The 21,561-nt window shown below is 39.9% G+C and overlaps 1 protein-coding gene across 1 annotated transcript in view; it reads left to right on the top strand.

The window, feature by feature from the left end:
• Positions 1 to 274: 274 nt before the first annotated feature.
• The window catches only part of LOC134479372 (uncharacterized), a 221,594-nt gene continuing 200,307 nt past the window's right edge, over positions 275 to 21,561 (top strand). Inside the window, exons 1-2 of the mRNA XM_087554992.1 lie at positions 275 to 281; positions 1,192 to 1,228. Coding sequence (XP_087411118.1) covers positions 275 to 281; positions 1,192 to 1,228 — 44 coding nt within the window. The remainder of the gene's footprint in view (positions 282 to 1,191; positions 1,229 to 21,561) is intronic.

Genomic DNA, 21,561 nt, shown 5'->3' with positions numbered 1-21,561 from the left:
TTTAAGAGACAATCTTTAATTTTGTAGCACTCAATGTATTCCTCATAGTGTCTGTGTGAGAGCAGATTGGTTGTATCAGTGGATTATTTATGTTCTCCATATAAGAAATGAATAATAAGTTCACTAGAACATGCTTCTGAGTATATATCACTTTAATTTCAAGCATTAGAATAACCCTATCAAAACATTTCAAATAATTTTATTATGGAATACTGTAGTTTTGTAAAGAAATAACTCTAAAGCATCATTTCCCAATTTATTATGTTTTTGTTAAATGAAAAGTAAGAATTTCATAGATGAGGATAGCCAACACTGGGACTCAGAGGTGCCTTATTATCCAAAGAATTTTTAAAAGTCTTTAATATGCTAATTTACATTGGCCATCTCCACAAAACAGATATAGTTTGAGGCATGTATAAAATATATGACCAAGAAACTCTTACAAGAGGGTCTCTCTGTGGACCAATTAAGAAGAAATTTATGTGTGGTTCTTTAGAAACTCTGGACTAGACATACTTTTAGACCTAATTAAAGAACAAGTTACTGTGGAAAGGCAAACTTCAACTTTACTGTAAAATCATGTCATGAGCAAGTGCTTCAAAATGTTCCCCACAGAGCTGAACTGAGCACTGGAGAAAATTTTCCAGAAGACCAATTTAAAGAGAAGGTGATGACCTTAAAGATGCAAAGTGCATGTAGCATTATTTTATTATTCTTTGTTATAAATATTAGGAGGTTCCAGATTAGAAAAGGATGTTGGTCATAAATACATAATATCCATGATTTAAAACATACAGTGTGTGTGTGTGTGTTTGTGTTAGCAAAAACTCTAAATATCTTCCTTACATTTTTATTCCCAGAGGACTCATTAACTTTTGTGGTTGCTACTTGGAAAATGACATAGAAATATCAAAGCTAGTATTGGAGAAACACCTTTTAACTTACAAAGAAAGAAAATTTATTTAATTATTTATAGTTGTAATTTTCCATCTGGAAGGAAATTGGTGTAACCTAGAATATTTCCCCATCATCATCTAAGAACAGCTCATTTTCTTTCCTTCTGTGTGAACCCACTACCATCGACAAATCCTGTTCCTACCTACAGCCAACCGTTCCAGCTGTGCACTGGATTGTGTCAGTCAGACTCAAAGACCTAGCTCCACCGTTTCCTGCCTTCTTGTCTGTCACCAGTTTTCACTTCCCTTTACCAGTTCACACCAGAAAACAGGTTTGTGGCTGTTAATATTTCTTCCATACCAAGACAAACTTCTTGGGCTTTTTTCCTTCCCTTTATCTGCTGCCTCACTTTTTGTTCAGCTTGATCATGAAACTTTTAGGACTTGTTTTTTAATCTCCAACGCTCCCGTGGAACTTCTGTTGAACTTACTGAGACGGACACACGCTGTGAAATCATCAGAGAACAAGCTGAGCATTTCTCAGATCTCAGTGTCCACCCAGGTCAGCACCCTCTTCTTTGATAGTCTTACCTCACTCTTCAAACATAAAACTTTGTTTTCTCACTGACTCATGTTGATTCCCTCCACCTCACTTCATTCTCTGAATCCTGGTCCTTCCTGCCTCCTTTTCCTTTTAGTTCATTCTGCTCTCCTCTACCTCTCTTCATCTTTTTTTCTTCTCCTCACTTCCCCTTTTAGAGCCTCTGCTCTACTTCTTATTGTTATCACTTTCTTGGTCAGCTTTCTTAATCTCATAGTTTTAATATCATCAGTACATCTGCCAGGTAGAAATTTCCATCTTCTGCAAAGATCTATATGTTCAAAACTCCAGATTCATATATGCAACTGTTAAATACATCGTAACATGTCTAATAGGGAAGTAACATTCTGACGGCAAAGCTATCTTTCCAGTTGTTTATGTTATAACCTTGGACTGATTTATCTCATCCTCTTGCACCTATTCACACGCTATAGCCAATCCTATGGAGTATAAATGTAGAATATTTCCAGAATTTTACAGTTTTTTACCTCCTACTGTACTGACGCCACCACCATGGTCTTCCATACCAATTATTTGGTGAAAATAAATATTCTTAACCCTTTACATTCGATCACACAGCCAGTAACTAGGATTGCCCTTTTAAGAGGTAAATAAAAGCTTGTTTTTCTTCCTGTCCCTTCCGTTTGCCTCCTTGTCAGTCACATTAGAACTAAGTAATTTACAATGATATATGGAATCACCCCACACACTTACCTAATTTTATCTTCCAATCTGACTCCCTTCGTTTATTCTGACTCTGCCATAGAAAGATTCATTTTCTTCCAGAAATATGCTGAGTAGGCTTACTCTCTGGGTGTTTAGCCTTTTCTGTCCCCTCTAATTGGGCCACCCTCCTGTCATATGGCCACTCTTCAAATTCTGCTTTCTTCACGTGGAACATTTCCCCCACTTTGACAGTTTAGTACATATACTCAACCTACCGTGATTATATTTGGTCCCTATAGGCCTCTGCTACCCTTTTCTTTGCCTTGGAACCCTTTCTTCTTCCCACCCTACTTCCCCATTGACTATATCTTAGAGAAAATTGCACATATAACTCAGTCCAGCAACCATTAACAGTTATTACCTCTGTTGGAAGGAATAGAAGCTCATAGGTACCTCCTCAATCAATGATGAAAGCTGGAAGGCCTATTCTTTAGCCTAGTGAATAAGTATTCACGGTTGCAAAGGCAATGCCTTGTGTAGATAACAGTGTTTTATGACATCTATCCCTATCCTCTGGCCCTTATATTCTTACCTTCCTTTCTTCCGTAATGTCCCTGGGAATTTGATGGAGTAGTGCTGCTGATAGTGACACAGATCGTGTTTAAGGATAAGCATTCATCAGTCACAAATTATCACCACTTTAGCCAGGTAAGAGTCGCTACATTAACTACCATCCTCTGAAAGAAGGATTTTCTGTGCCTCAGTTTGGAAGCCACACTAATTCACTGATATATTTAGACAGTAACATGCTCATTTAAGGAAGTAACAGTAATGTATTGTTGTGAGTATAACAGTTCATGCACTCATAGAATGCACTAAAGAAATCTTAAAACATGCAGGGTTTTAAGGTGAATAACCTGTTTCCTACCCAGAAGGCTGGGAATGGGTGGCTAACAGCCTAGGTAACCCCTGTGCTATCTGGAAGCCCAGACGATACCTGGTTCCTCACAAGCTCCCTCAAACAGGACCAAAGGTGGGTAACAGTCTAAATGACTTCTGTATTACCTGTATAGCCAGCTGCTGCCCCCTTTATCCCCAGCCCAAGGCTTCCACAGGTAGGAGCTGGTTAATAGCCTAGATTACCTTTGTGCTATCTGGCCAGGATCTCCCCCACAGATGACCTCTGTGCTTTGTGTATGACTGAGACTACACTAGATCCTCCCCTAGACCCTTAAGGTAACACATGTAGCCTATCTTTAGAACCCATCTTCATGAAAGGAATGACATGCACTTTGAGAAGAATTTTGAGGTAATTTTGCCTCCTTGTGTTCATGGGTTTGTGTTACACCAGGAAGCTTGTGGTAGTTTGAATGTAACTGGCCCACATATGTCCATAAGAAGTGACACTATTAGGTGGTGTGGCCTTCTTGGAGGTGTGGCCTTGTTGGAGGAAGTGGAGGCAGGCTTTCAGGTCTCCTAGTGCTCAAGTTTCATCCAGTGTAGAGTCAAATTCTCTCCTGGCTGCCTTTGGATCAAGATGTAGAACTCTTGGCTCCTCCAGCACCAAGTCTGCTTGCACAATGCCATGCTTCCCACTATGATGATAATGGACTGAACCCCTGAAACAGTAAGTCAACCCCAGTTAAATGTTTGCCTTTATAAGAGTTGCCTCGGCCATTGTGTCTCTTCATAGTGATAGACTCCTAAGATAAATCTTTTTTCCAAATTGTACTGTTCTTAAATATGCCTAAATAAACTACCAGATGTCAAGCTTTAGAAGTTTCAAACAACACTGTCTACTCAGTCATTTTGAACTAGATTTTCTTCTTGCCACACATGGATCATTAATCTGCCAGCCATGATGTTTGCAGAGACCCTGTCTTAGCTAGGTTTTCCTTTGCTGTGAAAAGACACCATGGTAAAGGCAATTCTTATAAAGGCAAACATTTACTTGGGCCTGACTTATAACAAGAGTTCCACATCTTGATCTGAAGGTAAACAGAAGGAGACTCTTGCACTGGGTGAAGCTCAAACACTAGGAGCCCTTAAAAGCCCATTTCCACAGTGACACACTTCCTCCAACAAGACCACACCTATTCCAACAAGGCCACATCTCCTAATAGTGCCACTTCCCATGAACCAAGCATATGCAAATTACCACAGACCCTTGACTCGGGGTTATGCCATAGTCCCACAGTTATAGGTCAAGATTATAGGATCAGATGAATATTCTGTCCCAAGGGACAGGACTTACATTCAATCACAGAGCAGTTGGTTATGCCCCAAATAAATATGCCGTTGAGTATTTGTTATCTATTGTGTAACCATGTAACACACATGCTCTGTTAGAATTGGGCAAAATCATTGATGAGATTTTCCCTCTAGGAGCGTGCCTAGCATCTTCTGCAACCAAGGATGCTTGCCAGGAAGGTATTAATTTCTACTTCAGTGACATCTTGATTTCAAAGAGTATGTTGTAGCTTTAATAAGAGTATTTTACAATCTAGTTCTGATGGGCAAACAAGAGCTTTGTCAACAGTCTATATTCTTTTGGGGGCCTCTGAGAATTCTCTAGACATTACAGTATTTCCTTGCGCCTCCTTACCACACATTTTGCATTCACAATCTCTATATCCATTTCTTTTTTCTTTGTTTATACATGAAACCTTTTTTTATTATTATTTATAAGCTATTGCCATTTTTTTCTTCTTGGGATAGGGACCTGTGTGTATCCTACATGCACCTATCAGTGATTGACCCAGAGATTCTCAATTGCCACTTAGTGAATGAATGCATTAGTAGTCTTATAAATGCATATACCCGGGGGTTGGGGATTTAGCTCAGTGGTAGAGCGCTTGCCTAGGAAGCGCAAGGCCCTGGGTTCGGTCCCCAGCTCCGGAAAAAAAAAAGAATAAATGCATATACCCAATAATTTGGTTTTCTGAAACATGAGAAAATACTCTATTTACATGATAGATTTTGTAACTTTGAATTAGGATGTTGTGTTTCTATAAAATACATTACTTTTCTTCCTACTGAAGACATACTTTGCTTATTTGGTTATCTAAAGTATTTTCTGAATACTTCAAATAACATTTCTTTGATGTAAGGTTTCTGTGCTCATGTCCTCATATATATTAGTATGAGAAAATAATTTTCAGGTTAAATGCAGTTGTCCAAACTATCTAAAACACTTTCTTAGAAATTATGGTCGAAGGAAGATAGTACCAGTTTATATGTTGTATTAGTTAGGCTTCTTTAGAAGAGTAGAACTGAAAAAATTAATATGTATTGTCTTAGTAAGGGTTTCTATTGGTGTGTCTAGAAACCAGAGCCTTGGCAGATTTTATAAGGAAACACTTAATTGGGTCAGATATACAGTCAGATGTTTGGTCTATTATTGTCATGGTAGGAAGCATGGTAGCACTCAGGCAGACATGATACTGGAGAGGTAGCTGAGAGATTGACATCTGGATTGTCAGGTAATGGGAAGAGACAGTGAGCCACTAGACCTGGTTTGAGCTTCTGAATCCTCAAAGCCCAACCCCCAGTGACACATTTTATCCAACAAGGCTACACCTACTCTAATCTAACAATGCCACACCTCCCATAATGCCACTCCCTATGAGACCATGGGGGCCATTTTCATTCAAACCACCACAGCTGTGAAAGGATTGTATTAGATCAGCATATACAGTGTGGGGTGGCTAGTTCAATAATGGCTAGCTACACCCTAAAAGGCTGAGAGCACTAGCTGTTCAGTGCCCAATGCTGGATACTTTCAGCAGTCTCAGGCTGCTGTTGAAGGCCTGGAGGATTCCTAGAGAGCAGCTCATCCACATTATAAGGCCAAAGAAGAAGGTTGGGTTCTATGGTCAATGGAGGATGGAAGCCCTGATAGCCACATGGCAGATGAACTCACAAGAAGGGGGCAAAGCTGGCCTGTTTTCTTCTCAGATTTTCATGTCTGAGTCACTGCTGGCAGGTGATACCCATACTCGGGAGGGTTTTCCCCTTCAGCTAATCCTCTCAGGAAACAACCCCAAAACCTACCCAGAGGTATCTCTCTTAGCTGATTCTAGATCCTATCAAGATTAACCATTACATATGTATCAAAACTGGTGGATTTAAAAAAAAATAAGGTACAGCTCCCAAATGTTAAGAAAATTGAGAACTTGAAACATTTATTAAGGTGTTGACTATTTTATATAGAATAAAGATGTGTGAGTTTATCTTTAAAAAAATCTTTGAAACAATCTACCCCATCACTTCCTTTAAACTGTACAAGCCATGATAAGTGATATTGAAAATTTCTCCAATTTTTAATTTCAAACAAACTAATTTTACCTTTTCTAGTATTTTTAGTATACTTGTTAATTGAGCACATTGTGGATCTAATAAAATACCTGTGAATTCATATTTAGACCATTTACAACATTTCTGATAATCCCACTAAAAGAAGAGATAGCATAAAGACACTGTTTTCAAGGGCTACACTCTGGGCTGTGATTTTATCTGGAGATTCTGAATGAGTTATGAGAGACAAAATGAAACAACCATGAAAATCTTCCTTAGGTCAAGTTGAAGTCTAGTGCTTGCCACCCAATGCTCTCCTTTTATTCACTGCCAGGAGCAGTGAGCAGTTGCCCAGAATTGCATCAGAGAATGGAGAAAAGATCCCAGCTGGAATATACATGTAATCATTTAGTAGGTTGAGGCTAGAAGATCATAAATGAGCAAACTTGGCCACAAAGCAGTTCCTTGTTTTAAAGAAAAATGAACCCCAGGTTTGGAGAGATGGGTAAGTAATTAAGAGAACTGACTGCTTCTTCAGAAGACATAGGTTCAATTCCCAGTACCCACATGGCTGCTCACAACCACCTGTAACTCCAGTCCCAGGGGATGAGATGCTCTTTTCTTTCCTCCACAGGCAGCAGCATACATGTAGTACACAGCCAGAGATGTAGGAAAAATATCCATGCTCATAAAATGAAATAAAAGTTTAAGAAAGGTCACTGACAAGATTATTTAGTGGTAAAGGTTTTTACCTGATGATTTGTGTTTGATTCCTGGGACTTATAAGGTAGAAGGCAAGAAGCCAACTCCTGTGAGTTGTTCTCTAACCTCCACTCATATACTATAGCACTTGTCCCTACACATGTACACACAGGTATATAAACAAATAAAATATAATTAAAACATGTCTTGCCCCCACCCCCATGCCCCACCATCCAGGAGTGAGCTCGGCTTGTAGAGAGACTCTGTGTCCAAAGTTGTAATCTAATACATTTGTGTTGTTTTTAGGCCACTGAGACTGGTCCTTGTTCTGGCTGCTATACAAAATTTTGCAAAAAACAAAAAACAAAAAAACAAAAACAAAACAAAACAAAAAAAAACCCCACACAGAGCCTGGAGCAATATGTCTGTAACTCTCTCTGGTGAAAAACACATGTCAACCTAAATATGTAATTCAAATTCCAAGTGATTTTTGGAAGAAATAAAGACAGCACCAAAGTCTGTAAGGAAAACAGAAATTGAGTTCAGAGCTTAATGGAAAATTTGGGCAGTAGAAGGGGACTCAATAATGACAATGGAGGTATGAAGTAAGGGCCAGACACTTTTGCTGTCATCACATTAGTCCCAGAATTCATGGACATTTCTCAGAGGCAAAGCACATGTATCAATAATGATAAGACTGACTGTGGGACCAGGGAGCTGTGGGACAGGGGGAAGCAGGCCTGTAGCAGGAGTTGGGTCAAGGTGTCCAAACCCAGGAAATCTCATTCTGAGATTGGCAGGAATAGTCTCATTTCCCCTTGCCCTGGCCCAGGGCATGTATCCCTGTGTTCCCACTTTTACTCCACCAGAGGAATCACATAGCCTGATAGCTAGGTTAAACTTCCTCTCCCCTTATAAAGTCATGTGGACTAGCACATTCCTCCTTATTCAAATGAGGCAACTCCAGCACCCTGGACACGGTCAAATATGTACACACGTCCAGGTAGCCCCTACTCACCCACCCCAAAGGTTTAAATAGCCTTTGTTCTCCATCATTAAAATGAGCTGTCTCCCAAGATCATTGCCACCTCAGGTCTCTCAAGCCCCTGGCTGTTCCCACCTTATTCCCCAAGGTGATCAAGGCCAGTCAGTGTCCTACAATGAGGAAGTGGAGGCTGAATGACAACTGATGATCCTGTAACCAGGATGAAGGATCCAAACAAGAATTATTTTCTGCCATGGCTCTGGATTAAATCCATGATACCAGATTTGCTGGAAAAAATGCTCTACCACTGAGCTAAATCCCCGACTAGCCCTAAACGATGATTAATATGGTTTAGACAATCCCCAGAATGTTATGGAATAATTTATAGCCACTAATTTTTCTTCTCAGTTATACAATATCATTTCTGAATTTTGTTCACTTATTCTTTGATGTCATTTTTTTGAAAGAACTATCATATTTTGACAATTGTGTCTATTCATGTGGACTTCTAAAATGAAGGCCATGGCTATTTTCTTTTTAAAGTGTCTAGTCCATATTTAAAAATATTTATTTATTTATTTGTCTGTACTATACATGTATGTTGTATATTACCATGTACGTGCAGGCATACATGCACCTGTTCCTGAACAGAGGCCACAAAAGGGCATCCTGTGTCTTCCTCTATTATTCTCAATTTTTTGAGGCAAGTCTCTCCCTGAACCTGGGCTCTCATTTCTCATCCAAGTGGGAAACCAGCAAGCCTCAAGCTTCTTCCTGTCTTTGCCCACCTCAGAGCAGGGATTATGGATGTTTGCAATACTCCAAACCTGTTGTACGGATGGATGCTTGGATCTGATCTCTGGATCTCAAGATTGCGTAGCAAGTGCATTTAACTGATGGTTCATTTCTCCAGCTCCAGATACTCTGTTTTGATATAATCTTCTCCAGTTATAAATAGTACTTGGATGTTCTTGATGACTGTCACTCTATGATCTTATTTTAAGCTTGCATTTTCTTTGAGTAGTATAAGTTAGCCATGAACACACATGTATCACTTGGCCACTTTTACTACCTCAAAGAGTATCATAGGATCAGACTCTCCTTACGTCTTCTCTGAGGATATCCTGTGGTACCTTAAGAGCACATTTCATCATGGAGGATCACTAATTTATCTTTTAGTGTGGCTCTAACTAGCTTCCCACTCTGTGAGCACTGCTGGTAGTAGTTTGTTGACATCTATTTCCCCATCCCATTCTTAGATATACAATTTCTTTGATGTTTTTCTAATAGATCTTTGAATATTACATTGCTAAAAGCTATTATTTGTCAATTGCACTTGATTTGCAGCAGCTTATGTAGTGTCTACATGTAAGAGAATTACAGAAGCATTCTGGTTTCACTTCACATAGAAGCATGATACTGTTTGTGCTAATAAGACAACATATTAAGGACACTCAATCACATTTTTTGAGAGACAATCTTTTTTTCTCTTCCCCAAGCTACTCTCAATGGTCACAAGACCCAACTCCTAGACATTGAGTTTTATTAACTGCGACTGGGTGATTGAAGTATTTTTTATCTCATAAGAAGTCTTCAGTAATACACCATAGCAGAGGGTGCAACCTCAGAGACTATGATGCCATCTTTATTTCTTGTAAAAATCACTTGCCGTGTATTGGTTGAATTGCACATTTAGCTTAACATTTGTTTTAATCAGAGAGGGTAATAGATATATTGCTCCAGGCTGTTAATGGTTTTTCTTTGCAAAATGACTATATTCTTCATCCACTGCTCTGACTAGGAGAGAAGATAACATCCGCCTTATTCTATCTAGCTGACTGCCTGCGGGACAGAGATTTTTTTCATTTAGTTTTGCTGGTGCATTAGCATTTGTGACACGACAGAAGCTGGAACATTACAAATGCCTGTAATTGTTTGCATTGCTGTAGGGAATATAATGTTGTTAATATCTATTACTGAACTAAATGAATGAATTAAGTAGCCAGAAACAAATATGAGTGTCAAGCATGATTTAGTTGGCATATAGCTTCAGAACAGCTGCCAAATTTAATGTGGGGATGGGAGGAGGCAAACACCAGTGTTTGACACCCTTTCTTCCCCACTAGGTGGAGGTATTTCTTTACTTTAAAGCTGCATACAGCCAGAGTACTGCAGTGTGGTATAAGATAAAATAGATTCTGACTTTACCCTTTCTTTCTCTGTACCGGTCTGTTGTTGGTTTGTGGGTGCTTTTTTTCTTTTAGATTGGGTCATAAAAACTACGGGGTCAAATCAGTACGAGGCAAAGGCAGGGAAAGGTAAAGGATGAGCCAGTTGGAACATGTTGAGGGAGCGATGGAGGCTTTTTAGTTCTTCAGTTTGAGTAGTCACTGCCAAGACTTTGTATTCCTAGTTATACATGGTTGCCTCGGGCTTCTCTTCTTTGGCCATTCCTGATATGCATAAAAATACATATTTAGGGTGTTCTTTTTCTTTTTAAATTCAGATGTGTATTTATAACCTACAGCACCTTGCTGCAGCTTTCGTTTATTAGTCAGACATGATTCCATCAGTCAGGCATGATTACATCAACCATTTTATCCTCACAACAGTTCTGAAGGCAGACAGATTATTTATTAGCTGGTGTGTGGTTAGTTAGCTGAGATGGCGATTTTCTAAAATTTTTAATATTGCAGTTTAATAAATTTGGAGTACATAGTGATGAACATTATTACTAAAGCGTTTTGTTAGAAGCCCTTTTTTTCTGAGTATTCAACAGTGGCTTCTAGTTGCAGAACATCACCACACATCAATAACAATTCTTCTGAGTATTCAAAAATCTGTATTATATGCCACAGCATCTACAGAGTTCTTGATAGGGACAGAGTCTTATTTCAGACCAGTAATTTCTAATAAAATGATACTTAAGTTGGGAAGGGTGGCACATGCCTGTAATCAGAACACTTGGGATGATGAGTTAGAAAGATTTTGAGTTCTAGGTCAGCTTAGCTTGCAACTCTATTGCAATTAGCAGGGGTGGGCTAGGGTGGGGTCAACATACAGAGCAGGAACTAACAGAATCTCCAGGACAGGAGATGAAAATGGAGGTGCCTTTAATCACATACAAGGGGATTGGTATCTTCTGGAACTTAATCTGGTTTAATGACAAGAACAGATTGGAGAGTTCTTTTCTATCAACTCCTAGATTGTGGATTATGGCTTTCAGTTGTTTCAGATTGCTTCAAATCTAATGGCTGGGTCAGTAACCTGGCTCACTGGGTACAAATCGATCACTGTTAACCTAACCATCTGAGTTAGAGACCCAGAACCCATGATGGAAGGAGAGGCCTGATTCCTCAAAGTCATCAGATTGTGGGTATTAGCACATACTTCAATACCTACAGTAAAAGATTACTAAGCCACTCCAATGTCCCACTGACTGTGGAGTAATAGATATGGAGGAAATGAAGCTGAGAGTTTCCCAGTTTTGCTAACTTGTGAACTAAGCTTGTGAACTAAGCTTGGAAAACCTGAGTCACCCTCAGATAAGACCATCAGAACCTTATAGATTAGTTGATCACTGGCTCTTTCTCTCTTTCGGTCATCTTTAAAGTCAATAGCTGTTTGGCCTTCTCTATCTCCAGACTGTGGTCAGTGGTAAGGCATTCCACTGATATATTATTGGATGTATCTTGAGCCAAAGGGCTGGGTTTGATTCCTTCTTTCCCAGGAGGTTTCTGTGCTTCTTATGTAAGTTTGTTGACATGCCACGTTTCCTAGTTTATCTTGCTGTGTTGGCCACACATATGTATTAGCCCTATGTGTATATTACATATATATAACATATTTGTTAGCTCCATGTGTACTATATTTATGCGTTATTACATATCATCAAGAACCTAAAACAAAGGGAAACCCCTTTGTAATGAAGCCAAATGCAACCATCATTTTTCTCAGAAAGAAACAGGCAATAACTGGGAGCCATACAGTAGGTGCCAGGTAGTGCCATTTGTTAAAGGGCTAGACACTGAAGTCTATTCTCCTTACAGTGCTTCCTGCTGCTCCAGGCCACAGGATACCTATTCCAAGTTTCCCTGAGTTTCAGTCTTACCTCAGTCCTGCATTCCACTACCCAACCTTTCCATGATGTGCTTCAGGAAAATGTATAGGTATTAGTAGTTTGGTGTGTGCCTCCCAGAGTGTGAGAATCAGTAGGTCTGCTTCTCAAGGTTGTGTAGAAAGAGAAGGACAGTGTAGGGAGTGTCTTCTTTTCCCAGGGAGAAGGAACAGAGAAAGAACACTATTGGTAGGCACTGTGGAAGGCAGCTGGATGGGGTTGTTTTTAGGGAGATTCCATCAAAGTCAAATGGCCCCATCCTAAGAGTAGACACCCTATGGACAGTGTACTGAGGTATTGAGGAGAAAGCAGAACAGCTCTACAGGAGGACAGCCACAGCATCTAAGGGTTGCCAAGGAGAGTCTTTGTGTCAGCATACCAAAAGGAATGCAGTTTGAGTTCTGTTGAGTACTCCACAAAAGCTCTCTCCATCTGCTCAGTCTAGTAGGAACTAAAGCAAAGAGCCCACTGTACTAGTGCCTCTTTCCCCTCTTATCTTGTTCTACTCCCTGTCAGTGTGGCTGTCCTAGAAAGTAGAACAAAGGAAAGAAAGGGAAGAACTTTGTCTCATTCTTTTCTTTTGAAGGTTTCTGCCTGAGGGAGGAAAGAGGGATAAAATTGTACAAAAACTGAAACTTAGGGTTAAACATGGCCAGACACTTGATTGCCTACAACACTCAGAGAGACCTTTCTTTGATATGATATGAAATTGACTTGAAAGTAGATAGGACCTGCCCATAATTTTTCTATATGTCAGGCGTTAAGAGCAAACTATGAACTAATGAGAGGTAGCTCCCTTCTGCTTCCACCCTTTACTCCATGGGCTCTGATGTGTCTATGAGAATGGTTCTACTCAGAGGACCTACTCAGGTGGCAGTGGTTGTTGGGAAACTCCTGGGGCTGGTCTACGTCTCTGGTCAACAATGCCCTAGGAAAAATTCGGGGAAGTAGTGGATAATTACCATGACAACCATGTGTGTTGAGATGTATTCAGCTTCATCAGACTGCACACGTTCAGCAGTTCTTTGGGTATCAATGATACCTTAATAAAATGGGTTCAAAGAGCAAGCCAGCAAACAAAGCAGCCAATTCTGTGGGTTCTGAATCTTTCCTCCTAGGAGTTAAGAGCCAGAGTCTAGAGCTCTGTCATAGTCTGTGTTTATAATCCTCCTTATCTAGAGGTTGCAAAGAGAATAAACTCAGAGCATAGAAGTGAGTTCTTAAATGTTGCATAGATTGTTTTTTTTTCATTTGTCTAAAAAAAGGACTATAATATTTAGAAAGACAAAGGTATCACAAGCTTACCACAGATATTACCAAAGATATTATCATCTTATCAACTGTACCACAAGTGTGATCTCTAACTGCTCTGTGTCAAATGCCTAGTTTTTCGTCTGGTTAGAATGCAGGAAACTACGGAATAGCTTAAGAAATGCTCATGAGTTCTTTTCCTCTTGTTGCCTAAGTTTATCTTCCCTGGAGTTTCTTCTGGGTACAGTGACACATAGAGGCCATCTCCTGTTTTTGTAGCTTTCTCAGTGGTAGGAATTAGTTTTAAATTTAGCTATTTTTATGAAATTACAAAATTGTTCATAAACCTTCCAGACACAGCCCACATTTAAGCAATTAAAGGTAGCCAAAAAGAATTTTTGCTAGCTAATACTAATCAAATGACGTAGCTTGGACCCAAGTTAAAAGCAAAATATTCCTACCTAACATTAATCATCAATTCTAACTGATCATCTGTAGTATTGTCCTTACCACTTTGCACACATTAACCCCTGACACTTCGGTGAGACACATGTTGACATCTCTGTTTCTACCAATTTTTAGAAATTAAAAATAAAACGCAAAAAGGGTATTTGCCTAAGACTTTTCTTGTCTGAGTCATATGTAGAGGAAAGACGACTGTATCGCCTTTTTTTCTTTATGTAGTCTCCTTCCCCCAACTCTAGAGAACTTAAATAACATTTTTGAAACAGTATTAGTATCTCCTCTTTTGCTCATGTTTTTGAAAAACTTAGAGATTAAAAAAAATCTAGCACTGTAATTAAAATGTGAAAGCAAAAGCTACTTGTAGCGGAAAAACATCCCATTAATGTGATTTCCTTGTGGCGGATTGACAAGTTCAAAGCAGTAATGCAGGTTGCCATGGGCACCAGATTCTATTTGCTCTCCTGGTTCATTTTACTTAGCTACTAAAGGAGGTGGGTATCATCCATCCGGGACTCATAGAGCATTGTTAGAATAGATGTGTAATTTCTGTGGAATACCTTCTTTGTATATACATATCCAGATAATAGCTGCAAATAGTGTAAATGGTTGCTTTAGGGGTAGAGTTTTTGGAATTTCTTAGAAATATGGACGGCAGAAGGGTGCATGGTAGAGTGGATTTTCTCCCTTCTCAAATAGCTCATCCATCACAGGCTGTAAATGAATATTTGTCCAAAAGATAGGGGAATGGATGAATGGGTAACTCATTATAACGTGCCTGATGCCTGCATTAGATTCAGGTTTGTGAAGAGAGGAGCTAGGGTAGAAATTGCAACAAAGAAGTAGCAGGGAATGTCAGGAGGGAGAGGCAAGCTGATGTTCTGGAGTGCTTTATACATACATATATACATACACACATACACACATACACACATACACACATACATACATACATACATACATACATACATACATACATAACATACTAAACACGCGCGCGCGCGCGCGCGTGCGCGCGCGCACACACACACACACACACACACACACACACACACACACACACACACACACTGGTACCAAAGGAAACCTGTCCTTTTGCAGAGCTTGGGATCAGGAGAGAAAGCAAGGGGAAGGTTGTGGAAGAATGGTTCTTTTCCAGAGACCACCACAGAATACATAAGAAACAATCAATTCACAAAACCTCCCCGACAGTGTCCAGTGCCCACCCTCATCTAACTCTGTCCCCTAATTAGATGTCTGGTGCTTGGAGGAGGAAGTGAGATGGTGGGGGCAATTTCCTGTCTCTGGAGAGACAGGAATGGTTCCCTGACCCTGAATCAAAGGGTGAAGTTTTGTTTCATTTGTTTTAAGTTCCCAGGCCAGGCAACTTTCCTTTTGAATTATGTTCTTTCCTTTGCTGACAAATGACGCCTCCTGCCAATGCCTTCAAATCAGGAAGGGCTCCAGTTCCTTGGTGTGAAACAACTGTAGTTCACAATTTAAAATGACGGCTCCAGGATTGCAATAGAAATGGCAATATTTCACACTCACATCCCCTCCCACACTCCCTAATTCAATGTAGTCTAAGCAAATTCTGGTAGTGTCTTTTGTATTTGCCTGGTGCTTAAATAGGCAAAAAGGCAGGATATAGCAAATGTCTTCCAAATCTCCATTTATCACGAACACAAATTATAGCTTCAGGCTTCTTTGCTATAGGCAAATCAGCTGACAAATGTATGCATTGGCAACAAATCTTGTGAGGGACATGGTTTTGTCTGCTGCTACATATACATTTCTACCTGTCCTGGGAAGGAATATAAGTATGAACTGTAATTAATTGCCGTTAATGTTTCCTGACTTCTCATTCCATGCCCCCCAGTAGTCACCTAAGGCAGTCTTTGTTCCTGGAGGACTGATCAGGTGATTTGGCTGCCCTCCCCCCGCCCCCTGTTCAGGGCACCTCTATTTTGGCTTATCACTCTGAGTTTCAGAGTACTTTGTGCGTTGCCTCAATTTACCCATCCACTACCAGTGGCCAATTATCCTTCTTGTGCTTACAAGTAATTGTTTTGATGCTGATTTCTGATGCTCTGATGACCTAATTCATAACAAATCTGAAGAGACAATAGGAACAGAACACAACTCACTGAAAATTCCATTTCAAATTCTCCCATAACAGAGAAAACAAGAATATCATTGAAGCGTCACAGAGTGGGAGTTAGGAAGTAGGGAGTGGGGCTAGGCAAAAGGAGGCCTCAGGGTAACTTCTTTCAAAATCTGTTTTAAATTGCTTATCATTTAAGTTACTTAATGCCTTAGAATTTCCAAATCAGTCAGCATAATTTTCCCAAGGAGCAAAGACCTCAGTCATGGAGCGCCTTTGCTGTGCCCCACCTACTGCCACTGGTCTGTGCTGGTGCAGGTGGGCACTGGTATATATTTATTTCAAACAAACTTCTACTTATTGTTTATCTTACCCTTTAAAAAGTTTTGTTGGTCTAAGCATAAGTTACCAAGTAGTATTTGCCTTAGTAAACTCTCCGGAGGACACAGAAGTGTGAAGAAAAATGTCACCTTTCCAGTGTCCTTTTAAAAAAGATGTGCTAATAACTTGTTGGTTGTTCTTTCAGACTAACAAGTACATATCTCCATATAGATTATGATTTCTTATAAGCATTTAACTGTGCTTTAAAAATATTTTAAACAGTGTGCTCCATCTCTAATCACCACCTTACTATCAATTAGTTAACCTTTCACACACTTCAGTAAAGATAAACACTGCAGAAATGACTTGAAAGCTACATGCTAGAACTACTAAAATCACTCCAATTATTTATTTGGTTCTTAAAATGTATGGTAAAAATAGTTTATTCTTAGTAAAACCTGTAAAGTGTGCTTCAGTATCGGACAAGCTCTCTTGCCTTTGAAGAAAAGGAAGCAAGAACCTAGGAAAGTCCAATATCATTATCCCTGGTGTATTGTACATGACATCAAGGATCTTGAGTTCTATGCAGTATAAAGGAAACCTTATTATTTCTTCCTAGCCATGGCTACTATATTCTATAGTGAACTGTGACATAGGTCCCTGGAGATGTGTTCCATTCAAGGTTGGTTGCTTCTTTGAAACTGAAGAGATTATGTCTGTACTTGGAATTACCTGCTGATCAGTCTTTGTCTCTGCTACAGAAGTTCATCTGTAATTTTTTTTCATCACACATATTTGCTCTTTGGTGGCACAGAGACAAAATGCCACCACATTTTAGCCATCAGAGGCTATAACTATCCTGAGGGGAAAAAAAAAAAAGAGCCAAAAGATAACTGTGAGCAAGTTGGTTTGAATCTCCAACACAAAATATGATATAGAAAAACATGTCATTTTAAAATATACTAATTTATAGAAACAACAAAAAAGATTATATATTTTGTCCACAATATATTGTGAGATATATTTCTAATGTTTAGCCCTAAGTGCCTTCAAGTTCTAGTGGAAGATCCTGTTGGGAAAGATGAACTATTACCAAGTCTCAGATTATATCACACAAATTAATGTTTGTTCTGCTGCATTATCTCTTAGGTGCTTTAAAACATTTGCTTATTTTCTATTTTTTTTTTTTGGTTCTTTTTTTCGGAGCTGGGGACCGAACCCAGGGCCTTGCGCTTCCTAGGTAGGCGCTCTACCACTGAGCTAAATCCCCAGCCCCCTATTTTCTATTTTTAATAGTAAAGCACATTCATCTTGGGATGTTTGAATGAAAAATGAGAGACTGGAAATATGTTTTGGCAGATAACAGCACGTACTACTCTTGCAGTGGGCCCTGGTTTAATTCCCAGCATCCATATGGTGACTCACATTCATCTGTAACTCCAGTTCCAGCAAATCTGATGCCTTCTTCTGGGCTTTGGCAGGCAACAAATATTCATGTTGTACACATAAATACATGAAGACAAACACCTGTACCTATAAAAATAAACAAATCTTGAGAAAAGAAAAAAGTACAAGACAACTAAAATCCTCCTTAACCTTCTTAATAGTGTAGAGCTCCAAGGTTTGGTTGAGGGGAAAGTTTTCATTGTAGATATGAAGGAGAGTATAGCCAGAGGCATTTGGAAGAGTGGAGAGCACAGAGGGAAAGTAGCAAATTGAAACTGAACATTACCAACAGACAGGACTGGGGCATGAAGGGAGAGGGGAAAGAAAGGCCAGAGACAGGGGAAGGACACAGGGTTATATGGGGATGAAAAGCTCAGGGAAGGGATGCCCATGTGCTGAAAAAATTTAAGGTAGGGGCCGATGTGAGAAGACTTGAGAAGAGCCACAGGTAGTATTGTGATAATGAGTGAGCCTGAAAACCAGCAGGTAGTTTGGTATGATAATAGTCACTACAGGCAGCTCATTGTCCAGAGTTTATTTTGGGCTTGACATTAGGAGATAAGTTATTGCCAGTTGATCTGTTTCTTTCTAATGTGAGAAAGTGTACAGATGTTGGCACATATACCCTATATAAAGATCACATTGAGATATCATTTAGCCTTATAATTCTTTCAGTTAATCTGAACTTTCTTCCAAATTATTAAATTGATTTGAAAATACATTTTTAAGGTTGTCTACTAATTTCACTGTATTCCTTAGCAAAACCATTTCCCTGCCACTGGACATTTAGATATCTGTGGTTTCTTTTGCTTGGGTTTTCCAGCTGTGACATAGCTTAGTGTGGAAAGTTTGTTTTTGTATCTCATATTAAAATCCAGGCTGTTATTTGGAAAGCATATTGTGCAGGTGGCCTGTTGTAACCTGCATATTCATCTCCCAAAGTAAACAAACCGACAACACGGTGACCTCAGGCTCTACTGTTTAAAAATATTTGAAAGATTGTCAGAGAAAAAAATGTAAAATGTCCAAAATAAAGGTACTGCTTCTAGAGAAGCTACGTTTTTGTTTTGGCAAGAGGAAAACCATCCTTTTACACTCCCTTTGATGACTAGTTTTATTAAGTGACTTGAGGGCTCCAGCTTGACTTCACCATCACAGAAACCCTGTCCCCAGGGTTGTCCTTCAGTGATCCATTGCATCCACCCTCGACAGCCTAACCCACTGATACACCATTCTTTCACCACTGAGTTCAGATAAGCTCTTTTCCTTCATTACTGTCATCTTGTAATCAGCATGTAAATGCTTGACATCAGCATGTAAAGCATTTGCATGGTACCAGCAGATGTTGGTGGGGTCCATGAATTCTTCTCATCTCAAGCTGCACAAGTAGGGGTGAGATGAATTAGCCACCACGTTTCACAGTGAAACAGAGAATCCACAGCTGTTCTCTGGCAGACCTCTCATCTGAGGAGTCTGAATTGACAGCTTCCATAGTTGGGAGTATATACTGGGAAGCTTTCTAGAGTTCTCTGACCCAAGAAGGTGCTAATTAAAGTGCCACCTAAATGCTTCTAGTGACTCTGAGCTAGTTTTACACATGTTTTAAAGAGCTGACCTTGTACCCCATTGTGAATGCTCTGGGTAGTCAGCAAATAATAATAGATATTAAACTTCTCCTATACTCTACAGAAATGCAAATTGCTACCTTCAGGAGGAAGCATGTAGGCATATGAATTTTATATCAGCAAGGTTTGCCAATGAGTCATACCTGATGTTGTAAAAACTATTCAAGTAGCAAGGCTATTGCTGCAAAAGCAAACAACACGGGGAGTTCCCCTTCTCCTGAATTTTCAGTTCTGGAAGAGTACAAAACATCACCCATCATTCACATGTCTCCTGAAATACAATTATACACATTTCCCCCCAAAATCACCACAGGAAGGAAAATTAAACTCCTCAAAATAAGGATGGCTATTGCAATGCCAGAGAGTAAATTTGTAAGGTGGCAAGTTGTGTTAATATGTGGGCAAGTGCCAGACATTACACAGATGTGTATCATTTTTATCTGTAATTGTGATATTTGGTAACTGTCTAGCTGCCAGTGGATATGACTTAAGTACTGTAAAAATAACAGACACCAAACCTCTCAAGAAAATCAGGGAGTCGATAAGGTAAATCTGATTACCCAAGACACTAAGCAAAAGAAGAAAGAGCACACATGAGCAGATGAGCCTATGGCTGCAATTTATGAAACTAATGCTGTCATTATGATATATACTGCAATGAATATGTTATGATATACACCAGGAAAGGATGTACTGTTGAAATAACAGTCTGTCTGGGAGGAGGGAGAGGAAAAACATGGATGGGGTGAGAAAGAAAGAAGGGGAGAGAGAGAGATAGAGGTAAGGTGGGTAGGGGAGGGAGGAGGGGGGGGAGAGAGGGGGGGGGCGAGGGAGAGGGAGAGGGAGAGAGATGTCGTTTCCGTCTTCGTCCTGCAGAAAGGAGGGACACCACGACTTTCTTCTCAAAGCAGTTTATTCAGGAACCTTTCTTTCTGCATGCAAGCAGCAATCTCTCTTTTCTTCCCTTCCTCTCCCCAGCTCCCGCGCACACTCCCTTATATCCTCCCTCAAACCGCCTCCTCAGTCTAGGCTGCGTAATCTCAGTTCATAGGTCCACGTCACATGGCCTGGTCTTGCATCATGGTGCGCCTGCGCAGCTCTCACAATGGACGTGGCTAGTTTCAGGTGTGTGAGGAAGTCAGGTGCTAGTCATGAGACTTAGCTGCAGTCCCGGGCGCCATCTTGGGACTGCCGCCACACCCGCTCCCCACATCCATTGTGACTGTATAGCTCAGAATGGTTCCCTACAGAGAGAGAGAGAGAGAGAGAGAGAGAGAGAGAGAGAGAGAGAGAGAGAGAGAGAGAGAGAGAGACAGAGACAGAGACAGAGAGACAGAGAGACAGAGAGACAGAGAGACAGCGCAGAAGAGAAGAACAGGCCAGTGCCATGGTCCAGTGAAAGGAATATGGGATTAAAGCAAAAGACCCAGAGAAGCGGCGGCTGTAAATTCAAAAAGCTCTCTGACAGGGAAAGAGGCATCAGTGGGGTTTACAATTTAGCACCTACATACTGAGATAGTTTACAAAGACTTAAGGAAACTTGGAGATTTGATAGAGAAAAAAATTAACAAAACAAGATTCATCTGAGAAATGCAAAGTTACACGCATCTGGGGGAAATTATTTTGAAGATACCCAACTGGGGAAACAAAATGTGTAAAGCTTGGATCTGGAGTGAAAGCAGAGAGCAAATTCTGTCTGGATTGCAAGGTATTACAGCAGCTACAGAGGAAGGCAAGAATTCCCTCTTGGGGTTTCAAATGCAGAGCTGCCTCATTATGAGACACTGACAAAGGAATTCATGCACCTCTTTACAAATAGAATAAGGTCCTTATTACAAATCTGAATAAATGGGTCTCATCTGCACTGGAGAACACATTCTGGGGGAGGTAAATGTGCACATGCAGTGGCACCCGTGACTCTTCTATCATTTCTAATTGTACAAAATGACAAGAACTTGACATTAGCAAACTAATTTTCAGGTCTTGAAGAACCATTTAATGGTAGGATGTACTATGTACCTGACAATGTATAAAGCTCTTTACATATTTAAGTCATTAAATATTTGTAAGAAACTCTCATCTACATGAC

This window comes from Rattus norvegicus, chromosome 6, assembly GCF_021556685.1.
Source record: "Rattus norvegicus strain SHRSP/BbbUtx chromosome 6, alternate assembly SHRSP_T2T, whole genome shotgun sequence".
Taxonomy (NCBI): Eukaryota; Metazoa; Chordata; class Mammalia; order Rodentia; family Muridae; genus Rattus; species Rattus norvegicus.
The sequence above is the reverse complement of the archived record's forward strand: the minus strand, read 5'-3'. Positions and strand labels throughout refer to the sequence as shown.